General features: G+C 34.3%; 2 protein-coding genes across 2 annotated transcripts; one reads left to right on the top strand and one right to left on the bottom strand.

Moving 5' to 3' along the window:
• Nucleotides 1–67: 67 nt before the first annotated feature.
• Nucleotides 68–4,991, top strand: LOC149157261 (uncharacterized). Its single transcript, XM_089433696.1, has 5 exons — nucleotides 68–175; nucleotides 289–402; nucleotides 1,922–2,834; nucleotides 3,222–3,351; nucleotides 4,186–4,991. The coding sequence occupies exons 1-5, from the start codon at nucleotides 68–70 to the stop codon at nucleotides 4,271–4,273; spliced, it is 1,353 nt and encodes a 450-aa protein (XP_089289822.1). The 3' UTR covers nucleotides 4,274–4,991.
• A 6,756-nt stretch (nucleotides 4,992–11,747) lies between these two features.
• On the bottom strand, nucleotides 11,748–13,098 carry LOC149157260 (putative arabinosyltransferase ARAD1). The gene is made up of 2 exons (XM_089437629.1): nucleotides 12,527–13,098; nucleotides 11,748–12,302 (listed from the first exon to the last, which is right to left on the bottom strand). Exons 1-2 carry the CDS (start codon nucleotides 13,058–13,060, stop codon nucleotides 11,748–11,750), a joined length of 1,089 nt encoding a protein of 362 aa, XP_089293755.1. The 5' UTR covers nucleotides 13,061–13,098.
• Between the last annotated feature and the right edge of the window lie 7,018 nt (nucleotides 13,099–20,116).

The following is a 20,116-nucleotide window of genomic DNA, read 5'->3' as shown; positions in this document are numbered from 1 at the left end:
ATGGATCCTGCAGAAACGATTACCTCGCTGAAACGTGATGATCCTTTGAGAAAAACTTGATAAAACCATGAATTCTACTCCGCTGGCCTTCGGCTTCCTAGAAGATCCACGCTTCTTTCCTGCAAGTTTTCACATTGAAAGTTCGGAATCTATATCTACAGATCTTGATATAAATGTACTAGTCCAATCTTGACCATAAATAATTTGAAAATTAGGTAAACTATATTAGCAGCGAATGTTGTGAAATGGCAGTCATGTATGAGAATGTCCTACATAATTTGAATGCAGGTGAAGAATGAATTACCACGAGATGCAGGGGAATTGAAGAGAATCCTGCTGACGGTAGCATTGAGAAGCACGACAATATTTTTGGGATTGGCAGACTTGAGAAGATCTGCTGCTGTATGTCTTATGCCTTTGTTGTCAAAGGTGGAGGCACTGATCTTGGTTCCCTCTACATGATCCAACGTATATCTGTTGTATGGAAGAACTCCTGCTTGCATCTTAAAAGAATTGATTAGTATTATTTGAATTCCATAGCATCTTAAAAGAATTGATTAGTATTATTTGAATTCCATAGCATCTTAATATATAGCATCTGTAAATTCAGTCTAAATGATATAAACATTTCATGAGCCACTTTTCACCGTAGATTAAAAAAAACATAACATAATTTATACAAATATTACAAACATTTCATGAGCCACTTTTCACCGTAGATTAAAAAAAACATAATTTATACAAATATTACATTTTACATCTGGAATTTAATGTGTATTAATTAATCTATATAATTTAATTTAATTTGGTTTTAATAATATTCTCGGACATAAAAGTTATACACTTATTATTTGGATTTATGATTTTTATAATATTTTCAACCTTGACCCATTTATTTGCACTTAATTATTAATTACCGCTGACAATGGCAGCTGAGATGATGTGACACACCTCTTCTTGTAGCGAGTCCATCTGAGAGACAACGCTCCCTCGTTCGTTCATCTCATAGCCAGCGCAAGAGAAAGGGTTTTATTGCCTCTGACATCGTATTCATTGGGAGTTTACAGAGCCTCTATTTTGTTGTTTTCAGTGTCTCATTGTTTTAACAAGCATTCGTTTCGATGTTTCCCTGTGTACCACGCAGGAGCTGTAATTTCATATGAATTTGCAACTGACATTAATTTTTCAGTTAAATCCATAAACACTATAGATCTCCTCGTGGGTCGAGGGTATTACCGAAATTGCGTCAAAATCTACGTCCGAAGCAAACCACTACCGTTGCTTTCCTCTGGGGAGCCGCCATGGACAGGGTAAACCAAAGCTTATCAATTATAATAATCATCTCTGCTTATCAATTATAATACCTATAATTCTTCGAGCGACGATTTCAACTTATAACAATCGAAAACAATTTATAATCTTTTCCGTTCAAAAACTATCCGTACTGGCTGAAAATGCCTCCAGGCCCGACGAATTTCACCAAGTATTTGAAATAGATTCATCCCTAATGTCCTCCTGCCGAGTGAAAATGTCAGAAATTACTGTACCAGAACCACGTATTGGGGTTCAACCGACTATATGTGGAAAAGGCATGGCAGGGGCACACAGAAGGTTGCGTCGCATCGAAGTCAAAATCCATGCGCGTCTTTCTTATGGGGAACCGCCATGGCTAGGGTAAATGAAAGCTTGATAAATTATAAGAATTATCTCTTCTTTGCCCGGTGATTTCCATGACGATTTCATCTTCTTCGCTCATTATCTTCATCTTCGTCTGTCATTATCTTCCTTGCTATTTCTTCCCATTCTGTGCATGACTCCTCAACCGTCCAATGCTCAAAATGGACGGTTCAAATTCAGCCCAAACAATATGCAGTGTATATTTATTGCTGCCATGGTGAGTAGTAGGGAGTAGTCTACCTAGGCGGTAGAATGGCCCGTTTTCCGGCACCGGCCGGAAAATCGTCCGGCTCCGGCCACCGGGAATGTCTCCCGAGCTCCGCCACCCTCCCGAGCTCCGCAACCCTCCTTCTCCGCTTCTCCGCCACCCTCCCAGGCAATTCTGACATTCCTGCCACGGCCTGACAAAAAATCGGATTGGGGCCTGACATCCCCTGACAGGCTACTCCGATCGGGACGAGCCCGCGGTGTATTGTTCCGGGGAGCTGCTTGTAAATCAGGCACAGATAACCAGTGGGATCTAAGCCCTGAAGGGCCAACAGAGTACCCAAATGCACTGTTTGATCCGAAGGCAAAAAATCTGCGTATTAGAGGGGATTTGGGGGTAGATCTAGAAAGTGGCAGGGAAATCAGCGGTAATGGTGGTTCTTTCTGGTCTTCTACAAGGAGACTGCTTGGCAAGGCCTGGAACCGCTTCGCTCGAGGAGATTTTATTCGGACCTTCAATGGGTCAATTCCTGCAACCAGAACAGTTGAAAGCCATTTCAGTTTCAATCCAAAGTTGGCTTTGGCTAAGCCTGCAGCAGAGCCAGTGAAGTCTGCAAATCCAGATAGTAACAGAGGAGAAAAGCCCAGAGATACAGGTCCTGTGGGCTCTGCGAAGTTGGGGAATGAAAATGTCAGAGCCCACATGAAACCCAGTGGCAAAAAACCCCCGAAGCCTCCGAGGGCTCCCAGGTCCCTTACGTCAGCAGCCACAGATCCTTCAAAGGAGAAGTTCATGAAGGGCATCTCAGACATTGCTCTGTTGAGGAAAGCCAAGCTGGAGAGAATTAGATCTCTCAAGAAAAAGCAAGCTGCAAAGGCTAAAGCGTCCAATGCAAATGTGTGGGCTCTTGTGTTCACTCTCTGCTTCTGTCTTATAATGATTGTGCAAGGTAATGATCCTGCATCTGGGATTCCCATTAAACTGATAGACTAGATTTGTATTTTAAGTATCCATCATTACCTTCTAGCTCAGGCAAGCGATCTTATCTTTGCTATGCTTAGGTAAACAGCTAAGATATATCCATAGTGCAATTTGGGATAACCTTGTCTTCAAGGGTCCTGAAATGTGGTAAGGTCTTCATCTTATCTACCTGAGCATAGCCAAGGTAAAGGGTCTAACCTGACTGAGCTCTGTTCAGGTAAAGCTTTCGGAAACCCACATTGGCACAGCGAAGATGAGGTTATTTGTTTAGATCAGGGTTTCTCCAGGTATTCTGTTGGAGCGTTATTGGGGTTCTGAAGCTTTACTTTTGCGTTTCCTCTGTTTTCTTTTATAGGTATATTTTCCCAGGGCAATGGTGGTCCTCAGACCTCACCAGGGGCTCCAATGCAGACAAGAAAATTCTCGCTTGAGTTCAATAAGAATTATCGTCCAAATTCAATAAATCGAGAACCTGGGCAAACAATGTGAGTATTAACTTCGTTTTCTGTTCTTTAGATTTTGAATTTCAGTGATAAAATGCAGCATGTTTGTTAGTATTGATGTTTCCACCCATGGCTTCCATGTTTATTAGGCACTATGTTTTCACCATGACTTTTTGTTGAGTATCCACCGTGACTTCTTGTGAAGTATCCACATTGTCCACTGTAATCAGGCATCTATGTTCAAGTAGCCTGGTTCCTACCCTGGTTTATCTTGGTAGGTCAAGACAATTCATGTTCTCATCATCGCCTGGTTGTCTAAGACCATTCTTTTTCTGATGTGACACTGCTTGCTTCCATGTCCATGTTCATTAAACTATATGTTCGGAGGGAGACCAATATTTGTGGAACTATAGCTCCCTTTAAGGCATGGGTTGTATATGCCACTCACCGGATTTTGTACTTGACTAAATCCGAAGAGTTGGCATATACTGCCCCATAACTATAGCTACACAAATATTCATAGCCGTTTTGACCATGCTATCCATGTTGTTTATTAGGAACCCATGTGTCACGTGGCTTCCTGATGTGTACCATACTGGTTTTAGGTTATTGCATTGGCTCTCTTGGTCATTTGAAGGTGCAAGTATGGCCTTTAGTAACCAATGTTTTTAGTATAACTTTACCTCTTATTAGTGTAATGTGATGAGTTGATCCAATTAACCAGTTATGCTTTCCTTCCTCCATCCATGATGCTTCAATATATTCTGTTGATCATCCTTCAAAGAATGATAAGAGTTTGGTTCCACATTACCTCTTCTCGTATCTATAATATATGCTTCTGATGCTTGTTTGGTGTTGCTGTGATTTAATGTGCAGAGGGAAGAACCAACCTTCTGATTCTCTATCTGATCCTGAACCTGGAATTGATGAAGTGACACCTGTTCCACCAAATCTAGGCTCTTGAAGTCTGTATAAATTCTTTTTTTGATAAACCTGGTAGGTTTCACCCAGGCATCTCTGCTCCTCAATTGGAAAGTTCAACTGCAAATACTAATTTATCTAGCAATAAGCCCCTCATACGGATGACACGGGCACCCACAACATGGAGTGTGAAGTGGCTTCCAGTTTGTATTGCCATATGCAAAAATTGGTTCTTCCAAAGGTACAGTATCCAATTTGTACAGCATCTCAAAGTATTGTCTTTACCAGCAGACCTATATTCTATTTTGAACAGCATGCCACATGAATGGGAGCTCCCTTGATCTTTTTTTCAAGCAAATGAATGATTGTCATTCATGTTAGCAGTCCATTTGAAGTAAAATAAGAACCCAATTCTGGTTTCATGCTTCGGGTTCATCCTTACAGATCCTTGAAGGCCAGAGTCTGAAGGATGCAGGTTTAGATCTTTAAGCCTATAGCAAAAGCATTGTCAAGTATTGTTATCTAGGAAGAGTTTGATTGCTAGCAAACTCTCAGAGCTGTTTCAAGTTTCAACTGAGATTTCAAATTACTTGAATTTAGGAGAGGGTCTTTGTACATTATGACATTTATATATCAATTTTGCAGTCTGCTCATAGGATACAGAGATGATGATAAATAATTAGACATTTATAACAGGTCTTTGCCTGAAATAATTTATGGAAGTTAAATAAAACAGCGTGGACAGAGCATGTGCTCCAGCAGTAAGTTCATCCATGTTTACAAGATGTTACTAATATAGTAATATATAAAGCTGTATGAATTTGACAGCTGGATTTGGCAACAAGTTACCAAGCTAATGTGACAACATCTTTCACTATGATATTAACACTGTCAAAGACTTTGATGACATATCCTATCAGGTATCACATGTATTCAAAACTCGTTAATTTGAAAGCTGGCTTTGGGTATAAGTTACCAGTTGGAGGTGGCTTTAAGTGCAAGTTCACAGGTGGAGGTAGATGTGATAGCATATTCTTTTACTTCTATATTATCATTGTCAACCACCTAATAACATTATTTTCCATTTCAAAATCAACATTACTAAATAAACCCAACATTAATAGTAACATTATTTTCATTACCATGGTTGTATAATATAAAATTTAACATGGTTATCCATCTTATATTCCAAAATCTCAACTATGTCCTCTTCTACATTACCCTGCAGTGGAGTACCCTACAATGATATGACTCTATATCAATATGTGATTGAATATGATATTTTATTGTTATTTATTTATTTATTTTAGATTTTATTAAACCATCAGGAATCTGTTAATTTTAACTTAACTTTGGTATTATGAGTTCTATGAATTCTAATTCTTTATAACAAATTGTTATATTATATTAAGATGAGTTCTATGAATTCTAATTCTTCAATTACAAATTGTTATATTATATTAAGATAGCTCAATCTTTTAATTACAAATTGTTACAAGTTATATTATATTAAGATAATTCAATTTTTCAATTACAAATTATTATATTATATCAATTTTTAACTTGAGAGTAATTCTTATATTATATTAAGATAATGCAATTTTTCAATTACAAATTGTTATATTATATTAATAGATAATGCAAATTTTCAATTACAAATTGTTATATTATGTTAAGAATTAGCATAGATTTGTTTTAGCTTGAGAGCTACAATAATATGATATTTTATTGTTATTTATTTATTGATTTTGGATTCTATTAAACCATCAAGATTCTATTTATTTTAAAATTATTGTTATATTATATTAAGAATTAGCATAGATTTGTTTTAGTTTGAGAGCTACAATAATATGATATTTTATTGTTATTTATTTATTTTTAGATTCTATTAAACAATCAAGATTCTATTTATTTTAATTAAATTTTAGTTATTGTTATTTATTTATTGATTTTAGATTCTATTAAACAATCAAGATTCTATTTATTTTAATTAAATTTTAGTTATTATGAGTTCTATGAATTCTAATCGTTAAATTGCGAATTGTTATATTATATTAAGAATTAACATAGATTTGTCTTAATTTGAGAGCTATCAAGGGTCAAGAAAAATTTGATTTGTCAAGATACAAACTTGATACAAATTTTTTTTAGTGGAAAGTTTGAAAATAAAATTACATTTTTAGAAATTTGATTCCTCTTGACACTTATTACTTTGTGTTAGTTTTTAATAATATTATTTATAGTTATATAAATTTTACATTTTTATATAAAAATATTCTTATTTTTAGTTTTATTAAAATCTTTTTTTTCAGAGAGAAAAGCATCATGGATTATATTAAGAGAATATAAAGTTCTGTTACATAACATGGCCGTCCCATTCTGGAACTAAGACATATAGGTCTGATACTGCAGATTAATCTGAACTTCCACAAAAAATAACTGTCCAGATAGCTTATAGATATATCATCATTTAGAAACAATATATAAAGACCATCCAAAAACAGAGAGGAAGATCAAAAGAGAAAAATGATCCACATAAACTGAAAAAGAAACGATAAAGGAAAAATTGGCATAAACCATGGCTGGAGGTTAACTAGCAGGGTCGAGGAAAGCGAAAATGTGAACCAGGACAGAGGCAAGGGGCACCCTGGACTCTTGAAAGATGCGAGCATTTCTCCATTTCCACAAAAACCAGCGTGTAAGGATGAAAACTGATCGCCAAGTTGGGCGCTGTTCGCTCCACCATTTGAAGCCCTCCTGTACAGATGAGAACCCGGTGAGGAAAACCATGAGATAATGCCAGATCATACCAGATTTGAGACGATGCAGCACACTGAAAGAACATGTGGGCATTTGTTTCAGCCGCCAGACAACACATTGGACATCTGCCCGGACCCAGCCATCCCTTCCTTTGAAGGACCTCCCATGTGAGGTTCCTGTTAGAAAAGATCAACCATGAAAATAAAATCATCTTGACCGGACACGACGTTTTCCATAATTTGGGAGGAAAGATGGGAGCAGAGGGCGGCGAAAGGCCAGATGAAAAAGTTGCATATAGGTCCTTGACACAAATAGGCTGTGTAGAATTCTACATAGAATTTTAGCTATTTTTCTCTATTGAATTGCAGAGAAAGAACCTTTGAAATTTTTTATACTTGTGATCTAGAATGAATCATTATATAATTTTTCATCTATGTTGGTCCTTTTTGGGTGGAAAAATTGGAGTAATTGACTTGCAGGGCCCATTTAGTGGTAGGTCCTTGTTTGGGAATTTGAGGTTCTATACCTTCCAGAGTTGTTTTGAGGCATCAAATGACACTTGTTGGGGTCAAAACTTTAGGGGTGTAGCTAAACCCACAAAAACCCATAAAATTGGTTGGAGCCTCCTCTTAATAAACCCACAAAAACCCAAAATTCCTTCGGGTTGATTCCAACTTCACCTGGTGACCCAAAGAAATGTGAATTTCCCTCTCTATCAAGCCAAACACACTGGCTGAAAATATATTATTGAATGTGAGCCAAATCCTCCTGGAAAACCTCCCAAACTCTTGTGAATCTCCTCTGAGAAATACTCCCTAACTTTAACCCTTATCTCTCCACAACTCTACTTATCCAAACCTTGTGAAATCTTCGGCTGGGAGTTCATGCGCGCTGCTAGAAATGTATAAATTCGGCCCCAAGAATTACCTCAAATTTCACCCTGCAAATCACCAAGGAGAAGCTTGTCCTCCCTATGAATAAATCTCTGCAAATTCTCCAGCCCATATTCTACTATTCGCTGGTCTTTCTCATTCCCACGAGTTTCCTTCTACGCCCTTAGAGAAACACACACCAGTTGAAGGAAATCTTGTGAAATGGCTCCTCAAATTCCCGAAACTAACTCTCAAATTCTCGCCTAGGGTGACACTCGAAATTCACCGAAGGTAGAGGTGGAATTTCCACCCGGAAATCCCTGGTGTTAAGTAGTGCTGGTTGTCTTGGCTGAACAAGTCAAGATAACTCAAGTTCAAATGTCAAATTATCAAAAGATCCCAAAATGAGGCCCTCTTTTTTTTTTAATACTTTTTGCTCCCTTCTCTCCTTGTGGGCTCCATCATTTCGACCTCCTTTCTCTCCCTCCTTCTCCATAGCTCAATTTTCCAAAGGGGTTCGAATTCGCCTCTTTGGGTAGCCCCACATCCCACTACCAAATTAATTTTTCCTTTTCTCTAATGTTTGTGGCCTAATTTTCTCCAAAAACTAAGTGATGACTCCCTCAACCCACTTTTCCTAAGTTTTACATGCCAAAATATTTTCTTAACGCCAAAATTGCAAAAAGGGAGGTCTACTTAGCAAAATTATTTATTGGGGACATGACAATATTTTTGAAAGTCCACACATGAATTACTCTAGATCTATGAGTAATGGGGGTTGACATGGCATCCACTCGATACCATGGTGGTCAACAAGGTAGGTCAACTTGTGGGAGGCATAAGTTCCACATACAAGCTCCGATTGAGGTGATTTTCACACCATTGGAAAAGTCACAGTGTGTATAATCATATCAAGAGTTGCGAGCTACACCCCTAAAGTTTTGACCCCAACAAGTGTCATTTGATGCCTCAAAACAACTCTGGAAGGTATAGAACCTCAAATTCCCAAACAAGGACCTACCACTAAATGGGCCCTGCAAGTCAATTACTCCAATTTTTCCACCCAAAAAGAACCAACATAGATGAAAAATTATATAATGATTCATTCTAGATCACAAGTATAAAAAATTTCAAAGGCTCTTTCTCTGCAATTCAATAGAGAAAAATAGCTAAAATGGTGAATGTTCACAAGAGAAGCAGTTGAAACAAGAGTGGCAGTGGCCATCTATAATTGTGGTATTTGGTTTAATCTTCTTATTGGAGAGATATAGAGAGGGCAATTAATGCAACTCCTCAAGGGTTCAAAGGGCTTCATCATGAAAAACTCCAAACCCATCTACTAAAAAAGGAGGATACAATTGAGGGCATTTTAGAACGTATTCATGCTTCATGGAGTAGCTTTGAGGTTACCATTGTCTTGGATGGATAGATTCTAGGCATAGGCCATTTATCAATATCATTATCAATTCACCAAAAGGAACAATGATTTTGAAGCCCAAGGACTTTCAAGATAAATGATAATTTATCATAGATATTTCAATCAAAGCTATTAAGAAAATAGGGCCTACTAAAGTGGTGCAAGTTATCATGGATAAAATAGTGGTTTGCAAAGCTACAGGTTTGATTTTGGAGAGCCAGTATGATTACATTTTTTGGACTCACCGCGTTATCCATAATTTAAATATGGTTCAAGAAGAGATTGACAATAAAGTTTCATGGATTAAGGAATTCATAGGGAAAGCTAGGGATATAGTCAAATTTATTGCCAACCACCAACAATGTCAAGCAATATTTCAAGAATACTTTAGATTGCAGTTGTTAAAAGTTTTTGAGACAATATACACCTTAAACTTCATCATGTTGCATTACCTTATTGATGTTAAGAAACCATTAGCTTCCATGGCGGTGAGTCAACTTTAGGCTGATTGGAGATAGATGGATTTAGAGAAGGGAACTATGGTGCACAAATTGTCTCTTGATGAGGAGTGGTGGAGCAAAATAGATTTCTTACTGAAATTCACATCACCAGTGTTTGAGCTTCTTTGAAATGCAACCACATGCAAACACTTCTTGGGAGAGGTTTACAATAGAATGAATATTTTAATTGAAAAAACTATGGAAATAATTTTACAAGAGTCTCCTTAGCTTTTATTTCTTCATGCTTATTTTGTTGATTCAATGAAGAAAATCATTCTTGAGAGTTGGAATAGCTCAACACTTCATAACGCGCTTTAGAATTTGCCTTGAACCTAAGATTTTATGACAAAGACTTCATTATTCAAAAACAATGGTAAGATGAAGACAACACATAAGAATAGGGAGGTGGTGAATGGAGTGAAACGGGGGGTTATGAGAATATTTCTAGCACATCTACATAAGGAGGTGAATTAAGAATTTGCTAATTTTATTGTTAATTTGGATGATTATTTAGACGAATCAACTTTGGATGAGAGTAACCAATGGTAAATTTTCCATGGAGCGAATGGTTCACCCTTTGTCACTTGTATTCTCTCACAAATAGTAAGCTCTCCGTCAATGGAAAGGAATTGAAACTTCTATAATTTTATAATTCAGTGAAACTCAACTTGTAGTGTTTGTAGAAGGCTAGAGATCTTGTTTATGTGAATCCCAACATTTTCCTTGTATCTCATAGGGGTCAAGAATATAAGAATCAACCTTTAAAAGGTTGCGATGTGGATATTAAATCCTGACTTAGGCGTCTCTCTTGCTGCACTAAATCTTGAGGAATCTAGCAATGCAATTGGAAATAGTTATTTACTCCACATTCCACCATTGAAAATGTATCGTGTTCTTATTTTCATGAGGAAGATGAAGATGAGAATGGTAATTATTATACTTTATTATCTTAAAGATGAAGATGAGAATGGTAATTATTACACTTTATTATTTTAATTTATGTTTTATTTCTAGGTTAGATAGATATAACATTGCAACCTCCAACTTAAAAGTTGATTTTAGATATATAGCCTCATTTATAAATGAGTTTTGAGTTTTTTGAGTATTGATATTCCCTTCACATATATATATATATATATATATATATATATATATATCTTGTTTAAGGAATCCATTAAATGGAATATTCTCATTTCAAATATATATATATATATATATATATATATATATATCCAAATTTTTAAAAATCAGGTTTGTAGCTTAAAAGCTTATTTGTTTCAGAAATTCATTCTATTTTCCCTCCATTGTGAAACTCACCTTTTTAACATGAATATGAATGAATTTTGAGTTATAAGTGATAATGTTCATCTCAAAAATAAGATACATGAGAATGACCTGGCTGCATTTTTTCAATATACAGCGATCAAGTCCTGACTACATTTGCAAATGTAGAAGAGTACACCTATAATGCAAATGTAGAAGAGTACACCTATAATCAATAAGATACATGAGAATGACCTGGCTGTATTTTTTCAATATACAGCGATCAAGCCCTGACTTCATTTGCAAATGTAGAAGAGTACACCTATAATCAACTAGGCCGATTTATTTTCTCTGATACTGATATTTTTTGTGCATTTCTTCTGTTGGCAATGCACATGAAAGCCAGGAACTACAAATACAAGAAAAAATAACATTTTCAATCCATTTCATTTTTGGAAACAATGCAATTTCCATCTTGAACATCGGACTAATTCAGACTATGAAACTGCACATGGCTCTCATTAAATCAGTTATAGTTACTTTGATGGTTACTCGTTGATTCTATCAGTAGTCATATGCTCGTCAAAGAGATTAAGCCATGGATGTCTAAGTACCATGGAAACGATGTGAGTTGTGACTACACTACCTTCTGTTTGGTAATTTCAAATGTGAATCTGAATTGCAGAAATCATACCCGAATCTAGGCTAGCCTCTAGCCCATTTTTGTAGACTGAAAAAGGAATCTCTGTGCTTTGCAAGCCAAGATCTGGAGTAGCGCTTTCCTTTATGAAGGGAGAGCCTGACAGAAGGTAGCTTTCTCGCAACTGCTTTCCAAATCATGTGCACAACATCATCAGGCTGAGCTGGATACTGATACTCAAAATGGTGGCTGACTTCCTTCAACTTTTGCCACATGCGGGTCCATTCTTCCATTCTAACACTATTAAGCAATCTTATCAAAAACCCTTTTTTGACAACATCAGCAGATTGTACAAAAATGCAAAATTCTGTATAATCAAGGACATCCTCATAAGGAAGCTCAATCTCATCGCTAATGATAACAGGAACGCAATGGCTAGCAATAGCATCAAAGAGCCGATTTGAAGAGGGTGTATCGCCTGCAATGTTTAGGCAAAACTTTGAAGACCGCATGCCTTCAGTTGCTTTTCTTATTCCATCCCTCTGTGTATTCCCAGAAGTAAAATGTACTTCCTTTTCATCCTTCAGAAGAGCATAGAGCTTTTGTCTAATATATCCACGCTGATAATTATAAACCAAGTCAGCAATGGACATTGAAGGTAAATTCAACGTGTTCGCTTTTGAAACAAAATAAATATGGAATCAAATTCATGGGCTTGTGGTGCCTCAAGAAGGGATTCCTACCAACAAAAGAATACAAAGAAAACCAACACGCTGCATGCAATCACACTTTAAAGAGGCCAAAATAATGGTGGAAATAATTGCATTTGGATTCAAGAACCCACATGCTTCCTGTAAATAGCACCTTGAAAGAAAAGGAGAATGCTTCGGCTTTCAAATGATGAAGAATCCTTTGCAAGGGAAGGAACAACATGCTTGTAAGGAGCCACAACATCCTTCTCTACGTTGCCTACCAATTGTGAATATCGTCCAAAGTCAGCTACAATGAACATTGCCGACCGAAGCTGCTCCCTTGCTATTACCATGCTATTTGGATGATGCATAACTATTACATGATTCTTCCCCCCTGATCTCCTCCAGGCCTCCTGACCCATCAAAAAATGCACCAATTTCTCCTGCAAAAGTTCATTTTTACTCTTATGCCCACGGGTCTCAACTTTTGAATGCCTGTTATAACTCAATGAAGAAAAAAAGGGCACAAAGAAAACATCAGCCTCTTTGGAATTTTCAACTCTCCGGGCACTGCAAGGAGAGTTTCTGCCTGGTATGTTCGAAGACAGTAGATCCAAGGTAAGCCAGTATTCTGGACTGTGCTGCAAATTGAGTCCGCCAGTATTAAAAAAAAAAGAGGGCCTCATTTTGGGATCTTTTGATAATTTGACATTTGAACTTGAGTTATCTTGACTTGTTCAGCCAAGACAACCAGCACTACTTAACACCAGGGATTTGAAGGATCTGTGGCTGCTGACGTAAGGGACCTGGGAGCCCTCGGAGGCTTCGGGGGTTTTTTGCCACTGGGTTTCATGTGGGCTCTGACATTTTCATTCCCCAACTTCGCAGAGCCCACAGGACCTGTATCTCTGGGCTTTTCTCCTCTGTTACTATCTGGATTTGCAGACTTCACTGGCTCTGCTGCAGGCTTAGCCAAAGCCAACTTTGGATTGAAACTGAAATGGCTTTCAACTGTTCTGGTTGCAGGAATTGACCCATTGAAGGTCCGAATAAAATCTCCTCGAGCGAAGCGGTTCCAGGCCTTGCCAAGCAGTCTCCTTGTAGAAGACCAGAAAGAACCACCATTACCGCTGATTTCCCTGCCACTTTCTAGATCTACCCCCAAATCCCCTCTAATACGCAGATTTTTTGCCTTCGGATCAAACAGTGCATTTGGGTACTCTGTTGGCCCTTCAGGGCTTAGATCCCACTGGTTATCTGTGCCTGATTTACAAGCAGCTCCCCGGAACAATACACCGCGGGCTCGTCCCGATCGGAGTAGCCTGTCAGGGGATGTCAGGCCCCAATCCGATTTTTTGTCAAGCCGTGGCAGGAATGTCAGAATTGCCTGGGAGGGTGGCGAAGAAGCGGAGAAGGAGGGTTGCGGAGCTCGGGAGGGTGGCGGAGCTCGGGAGACATTCCCGGTGGCCGGAGCCGGACGATTTTCCGGACGGTGCCGGAAAACGGGCCATTCTACCGCCTAGGTAGACTACTCCCCAAACAATATGCAGTGTATATTTATTGCTGCCATGGTGAGTAGTAGTGTGTGAGGGTGTAATTTTGCCCACTATAAATTAATATTTAATATATCAAAATACATTATATTAAATCATTTTTTAATTTAAATTATCAAAATACATTATATTAAATAATTTTTTAATTTAGTAATTTAAATTAAGGCGAGGAGCTTTTCGTTTATATCGCCATTCATTTGTGGGATATTTATTTTTTCGATGTGGGTTATTTTATTGATATTTATTTTTTCGATGTGGGTTATTTTATTGATATTTATTTTTCAAATATGTTTTTATGTTATTATTTAATTTTCCAGAATGGAATAATATATTAAAAGAATATTTCAAAATTATATAAAAAATTATTTATAAAAATTGATAATTTTAAATTTTTATCGCTTTAATTTAAGTTGAAATTAAATTAATATTAATTTAAATTTTTCTTTTAAATATTTATTTTTTCAAATGTGTTTTTATGTTATTATTTAATTTTCCAGAATGGATAATATATTAAAAGAATATTTTAAAATTAGATAAAAAATTATTTATAAATTTTGATCATTTTAATTTTTTTATCACTTTAATTTAAGTTGAAATTAAATTAATATTAATTTAAAATTTTCTTTTATATTATTTATTTGTATTTTTTAAATAAAAATATTTATTCACATGAAAAATATCATTTTTATAATAGATTTTGGAACATTTTTTTTGTCATAAGATAATCATAATAATATTTAAAACCTATTGTAATATTTTTTAATAAAGTAAATATAATAATATTTATGTATTTTTTAATCGGAATGAGAATTTAATGAGAAATGGTAATTTACAAAAATTTATTATGACATTATATATAACTATTTCATAAATATCATAGATAAACTAATTACCACATCACATCTTTACAAACTTAAACCTACAAAACATAAACTTAAATCTACAAAACAGAGAAAACAAATTGTTCACCTATTTTTAACAAATATATTTTAATATTCATAATACAAAAGATATCATCTATATAATATGTTAATATAATAATAATAATAATAATAAAAAATTAAAAACCTGTTCTAATATTTTTATTAATATTATTTTTTAATAATAGTATTTTGATATTTATATTAATTTTTTTTTAATATTTAAAAAATAAATAAAAATATCATTTCAAATCATATTTATTTAAATACATTTTTATTTATTTAATATATCATAATATTATTTTAATAATTAAAATAATAATAATAATAAAATAATCACTAATGTCAAATATTTTTTTTTACTATTCCCAAAATCATTTCAAACCTCTATACCAACCATTATCTGTATAAGAATGAGTGCATAATTATATATATATAATTTTCCATACATAACTATAACTATTTGTATAAATATTTCTCCCTAATTTTCCATAATCATACACATTCTAATTATGTCGTTTTTTCACATGATCTATCCCAGCACCTTTTACCAGAGGCTAAAAGACAGATATCGATGGGTAGGAATTTAAAATCGGAAGCACCTGTAAGACTGCAATTTTAATAATCATTTCAATTATTTTACTAAAAAAATATTGTCCGGCTAAGAAATTTTTTATTATATTCAAAAAACAAATCACCTTATTATAAACCATTTAATTCCATCCCTGTCAGTAACTCCTTCCAACTCCAGGTCTATTAAATGTGAACTTTGTCGATTTGTCACACGATCGATCTCGGTACGTTCTACGTAGGGCTTGTCAAACTATTGAATCTTTTTAGCATAATTTTATATGATTCTGTGCTCTAGAATAATACAGTTTTCTACATTTTATCTCAGAAAACATATCAACACTATTTAAATCAGAAGGTGAGGTGGAGACTTCAAATTGGACCAGATTGTACCCAATTTATATGGTTTTATGGACATAAGATTTAATTTGAACCAGATTGTGCCCAATTTATAGGGTTTTATGCTAATACGACTTTAGTTCAAGAAAATCTAAATCGAAGTAGACCTTTCAAATTTGACCACATTAAAAACCCATGAAATAATTCTAGTTATCTATTTTTGAAAACCATGTCATAAAATACATAATAAACTTCATGAAATATATGGATATGAGTAAGATTCTCCTGAGTTATATTTGAGATGTCCCGTTAGCGCATGCAAACACATAATCCATGGATAGGTATAGTAGGCAGCCTCCTATTGAAGTCGGGCGACCCAAGCCCACAACCGCACCCTCCTTAGCCTACGATATTCCACGCGACCTACTCCAACATATTATAGGATTGATTTTATGCCCCGGTGACCTACTCCAACATATTATAGGATTGATTTTATGCCCCGGTAAACGTATTATCTTCTGGGAATAGTAAACAGAGGTTTGTAGTTTTGAAATACAAAATGAAATTTGTAGCAAATCTTTTTTTATTTCAGATATGTATAAAGAGAGACTTATTATCTTATAGGAAAAGTAAACAGGTTTGTAGCTTTGAAATATAAAATCAAAAGGGTAATAAATCCTTTTTTTATTTCAGATTTGTATAAGGGAAAGAGGCATGTACCCTAATAACTTTCCAACGTGTCCTTTACATCCATTGAATTATATTCTTGCACAGAAGTAACTGCGTCGCATTAAAATATATAAATATGTCAAAATAAATCATGAATTCAAATTTAGCAAACTATTAATTATTCAGAGTTATGAATTTAGAAATAAAAACAAATCATAAATTCAAAATTCACAAACAGCTAATTATTTAGGAGTGTGAATTCAGAAATAAAATTGACTTCCTGAAAAATATTCAACCTACTAAAAAGAGGCTTCCAAAATCTTCAATCAATGAGGGCATAAAACATGCATTATTAAAATAAAGATTTAAACAGAAGCCAAAAACATAGGGTTCAGCATCATCGCATGTCACAGATATTTAAATTTTAGACTAGCTCCACCTGAAGAAAGATATTAAATGTCCTGACCGAATTTTACCTGTAAAACTAATATCGCGAGGCATAATACATTTCAATAAATGTATAAAAACGAAACTAACTTTTTCTTGAACTAAAGAAACAAAGAAATATTACCTCGTTAAAACTTGAATCAGACTGATTTAGCTCCAATTTCCAGAACCTCTCCAAGCTTCCCTGAGTTTTTGTCTAGCCATGGGATGATCATGGATATGAAATCAAGAAGACAAAGACGGAATGAGAAACAAAATTGAGTGCACCCAAAAATACACAGAAATATGCAATACAAACTTAAAAATATCTGAACAAACGAAGGCAAGAAATAAACATGATAATAATGGAAACAGGTCATGAGGAGGCAGGAGCATGAAGGAGATAAAATAAGGCAGACAGGAGCATGAAAGCAAAGAGAATGACAATGCTGGAAACGAACTCAATCCATGATCAGTCTCAACAAAATAAAATAAAAAAGAAAAAGATGGAACTATGCATAGGGCTGTTTTTTTTAAGTAGGAGGAGGGAATTGGTAGCGTTATAAATAAATTGAAATGGAGGATGCAGCGGCTTTGGCTCCTTCCGGATACTCCGGAGGAATTGAACGTTGCTTAGCTTTTTGTTTTATTTAATTGAAGGTTGCTCTGTTTTTTGTTTTATTCGAGCGACAACTGCCTTTGGTCCTCGTCATCGTCATCGCATCATCATAGTAACTGCCTTTGGTCCTCGTCATCGTCATCGCATCATCATAGTGTTGTTTTGCTTTTTGTTTTATTCAAGTGAGGACCACTTCCTTTGATCCTGGGCATCTCATCATCATTGTGATGACAATTACATTCATTCACCATTGTGATGACAATGACAGTTCATTACCAACTTTGCATCATTATTAGTATGAAAATGACAAATCATTTCCCACATGAAATTTATGTTAACATCCAGAAAGACAAGAGGAAATATTTCATTGTAACATGGTTATTTATGACAGCTAAAGAGGAATATATAAGAAAAAAAGAGATAATAATGCGAGAGTCCTCGTGATGAATCTTGGGAAATATATTAATTTTACAAATTTTATTAAGATTAAATGATAATGTTAATAAACAATATTAATTAAATTGAATAAAATTATTTAGTACTTTAAATAATAATATAATATATAGATTATTTATTAAAAGATTATATTATATAAAAATGACCACTATAAATAATAAAAATGACAAATATATTTTTATTATAAAAATATATTTCATAGTAGTTATAAATCATTTATGTGTTCATTTATTAATTTTGATTTTAAATGAATAATTTGTTTTATTTTATTTTTAAATATTTATTTATATTTAATTTGTTATTTAAATAAATAAATTTATTTTGTTACCTATAATATTTTGAAGAGATAGTATTCATTAAAAATAAATTATTATAAAAAGGAATAAGAAAAATAGATGAGATTTAATCATTTTTTTAGTAAAACATATATTTTTAGTTCAATTATATTATAAGTTTTCTTGTGAAAAACTATACTTTAAATTGTATTTAAATGAGAAAATATTAATAAACTTTAGAATTGAGGGTAAATTTAACTCTGGAAAAAAACGAAACGATTCAAAATTCATTTAATCAATCATTTTTAAAGCATGTTTAAATATTACTCAATACTACAAATTAATCAGTAATCTTAAATATATGGCATACTACCTAATGGGTAAACTCAAATATACCATATGCTAAGGAATGTGTAAACTCAAACATACCATATTTGGTTATATTCTTATAATAATATGAGAAAATAATAAAGCAATCACTGTGTTATGATGCATTATTAGAATTGTGGGATTCAAGGTTCAAATCCCCTTTGGATGTTTACCCAAAAATAATAATAATGAGAAAGTAATATTAAAATGACAAATAGATGGTGAATTATTAAAATAAAATTACCACAAATAATTAGTGAAAATGCAATTAGTTGGTTGCGCGGTTTTGTAGGCCCTTTGCCCGATTATCTAGCAGTTGGCTCTGTTCCCCAAGCATAGGGTGCATGTTAGCTCTTTGACACTCTGGGCGCTGTATTTTATGTAACCAATTTTTAAACTACAAATGAATAGAAGGTCTGATTCTTGCTTGAGCAAAAAAAATAAAATCCCAAAGGAAAAAAGAAAAGCTAAAAAAAAAAAAATGCTAAGAATTCAAACAATTACAATTGAAATAAAAAAATTTAATAGTTTGATTGTATGTTATATCTTTAGGATATTATTTTCTCATGTGGAGTGACATATAAATTTTAAATTTAAATAGTGAATGGAGTGGATACTTAATTTTCTTCCAAGTTTATAATATATTGCTTGTCTAGTAATTTGAAAAGGATATTTATTCATGGAACATAGAACAATGACCCTTGAATTCAATTATATTATACTTTGGTTATTCTTTTACAATAATATGAGTAATATGAAAATAACAAATGAATAGAACATTAATAAAATAAAGTTATGACAATTAACTAGTGAAATTGCAATTAAGTAATAAAATTCCACAAGAGAAATAGAGACCAAAGAAGTATATAGAGAATAAAATTTTATAAAACAATTCATATAATTACAATTGAAAAAAAATAATTAATATTTTGATTGTGTGTTGTATCTTCAAGATATTATTTTCTTATTTGGAGTGAAATCTAAACAATAAATTAAAATGATGAATGGAGTGGATACCTAATTTTCTTCCAAATTTATAATATGATCTTTATCTAGTAATTTAAAAACCACATTTCCCATGGAGTATAGAATAATAACCCAGTGGGTGTCCCACCTGCCTAAACCTCATGTAGAGATTATTATGGTAACCTTCATCTAGAAATTATTATGGTAATGTTGTCATAGGTAGTGTTAGCGCTTGAAATTTCACCTCAGGCTGAGAAAGGTAAACCTCAAGGCAACATCAAACCATTTAGCCTCGTAGCTAGCCCTACGGGGCAGGAGAAGGCTCTCTCCGGTCTATCTCGGTAAAATCTTCAATAGATGAGATGACCAACAAGGTAACACTGATATTAGGCTAGTAAACTGATCAAAAGGGTTGATTTGGGATTTTTAGGGTTTTTGGTGGCAAATTGAGGAGAGGGCAATTTTGGGTGCGGGGATTGGACACAGTTTCTGCAGGGGGTTCTTTGGGGCGAGGTAGGAGACAGTATTGATGCCTTTGATTGAGGTGGATGATCAGGAATGACAGGTGAGGAGCTAAGGA

The sequence above is a fragment of the Pinus tabuliformis genome, chromosome 5_2, assembly GCF_031772625.1.
Source record: "Pinus tabuliformis cultivar Carrire ecotype Pingquan chromosome 5_2, CPIR1, whole genome shotgun sequence".
Taxonomy (NCBI): domain Eukaryota; kingdom Viridiplantae; phylum Streptophyta; class Pinopsida; order Pinales; family Pinaceae; genus Pinus; species Pinus tabuliformis.
The sequence above is the reverse complement of the archived record's forward strand: the minus strand, read 5'-3'. Positions and strand labels throughout refer to the sequence as shown.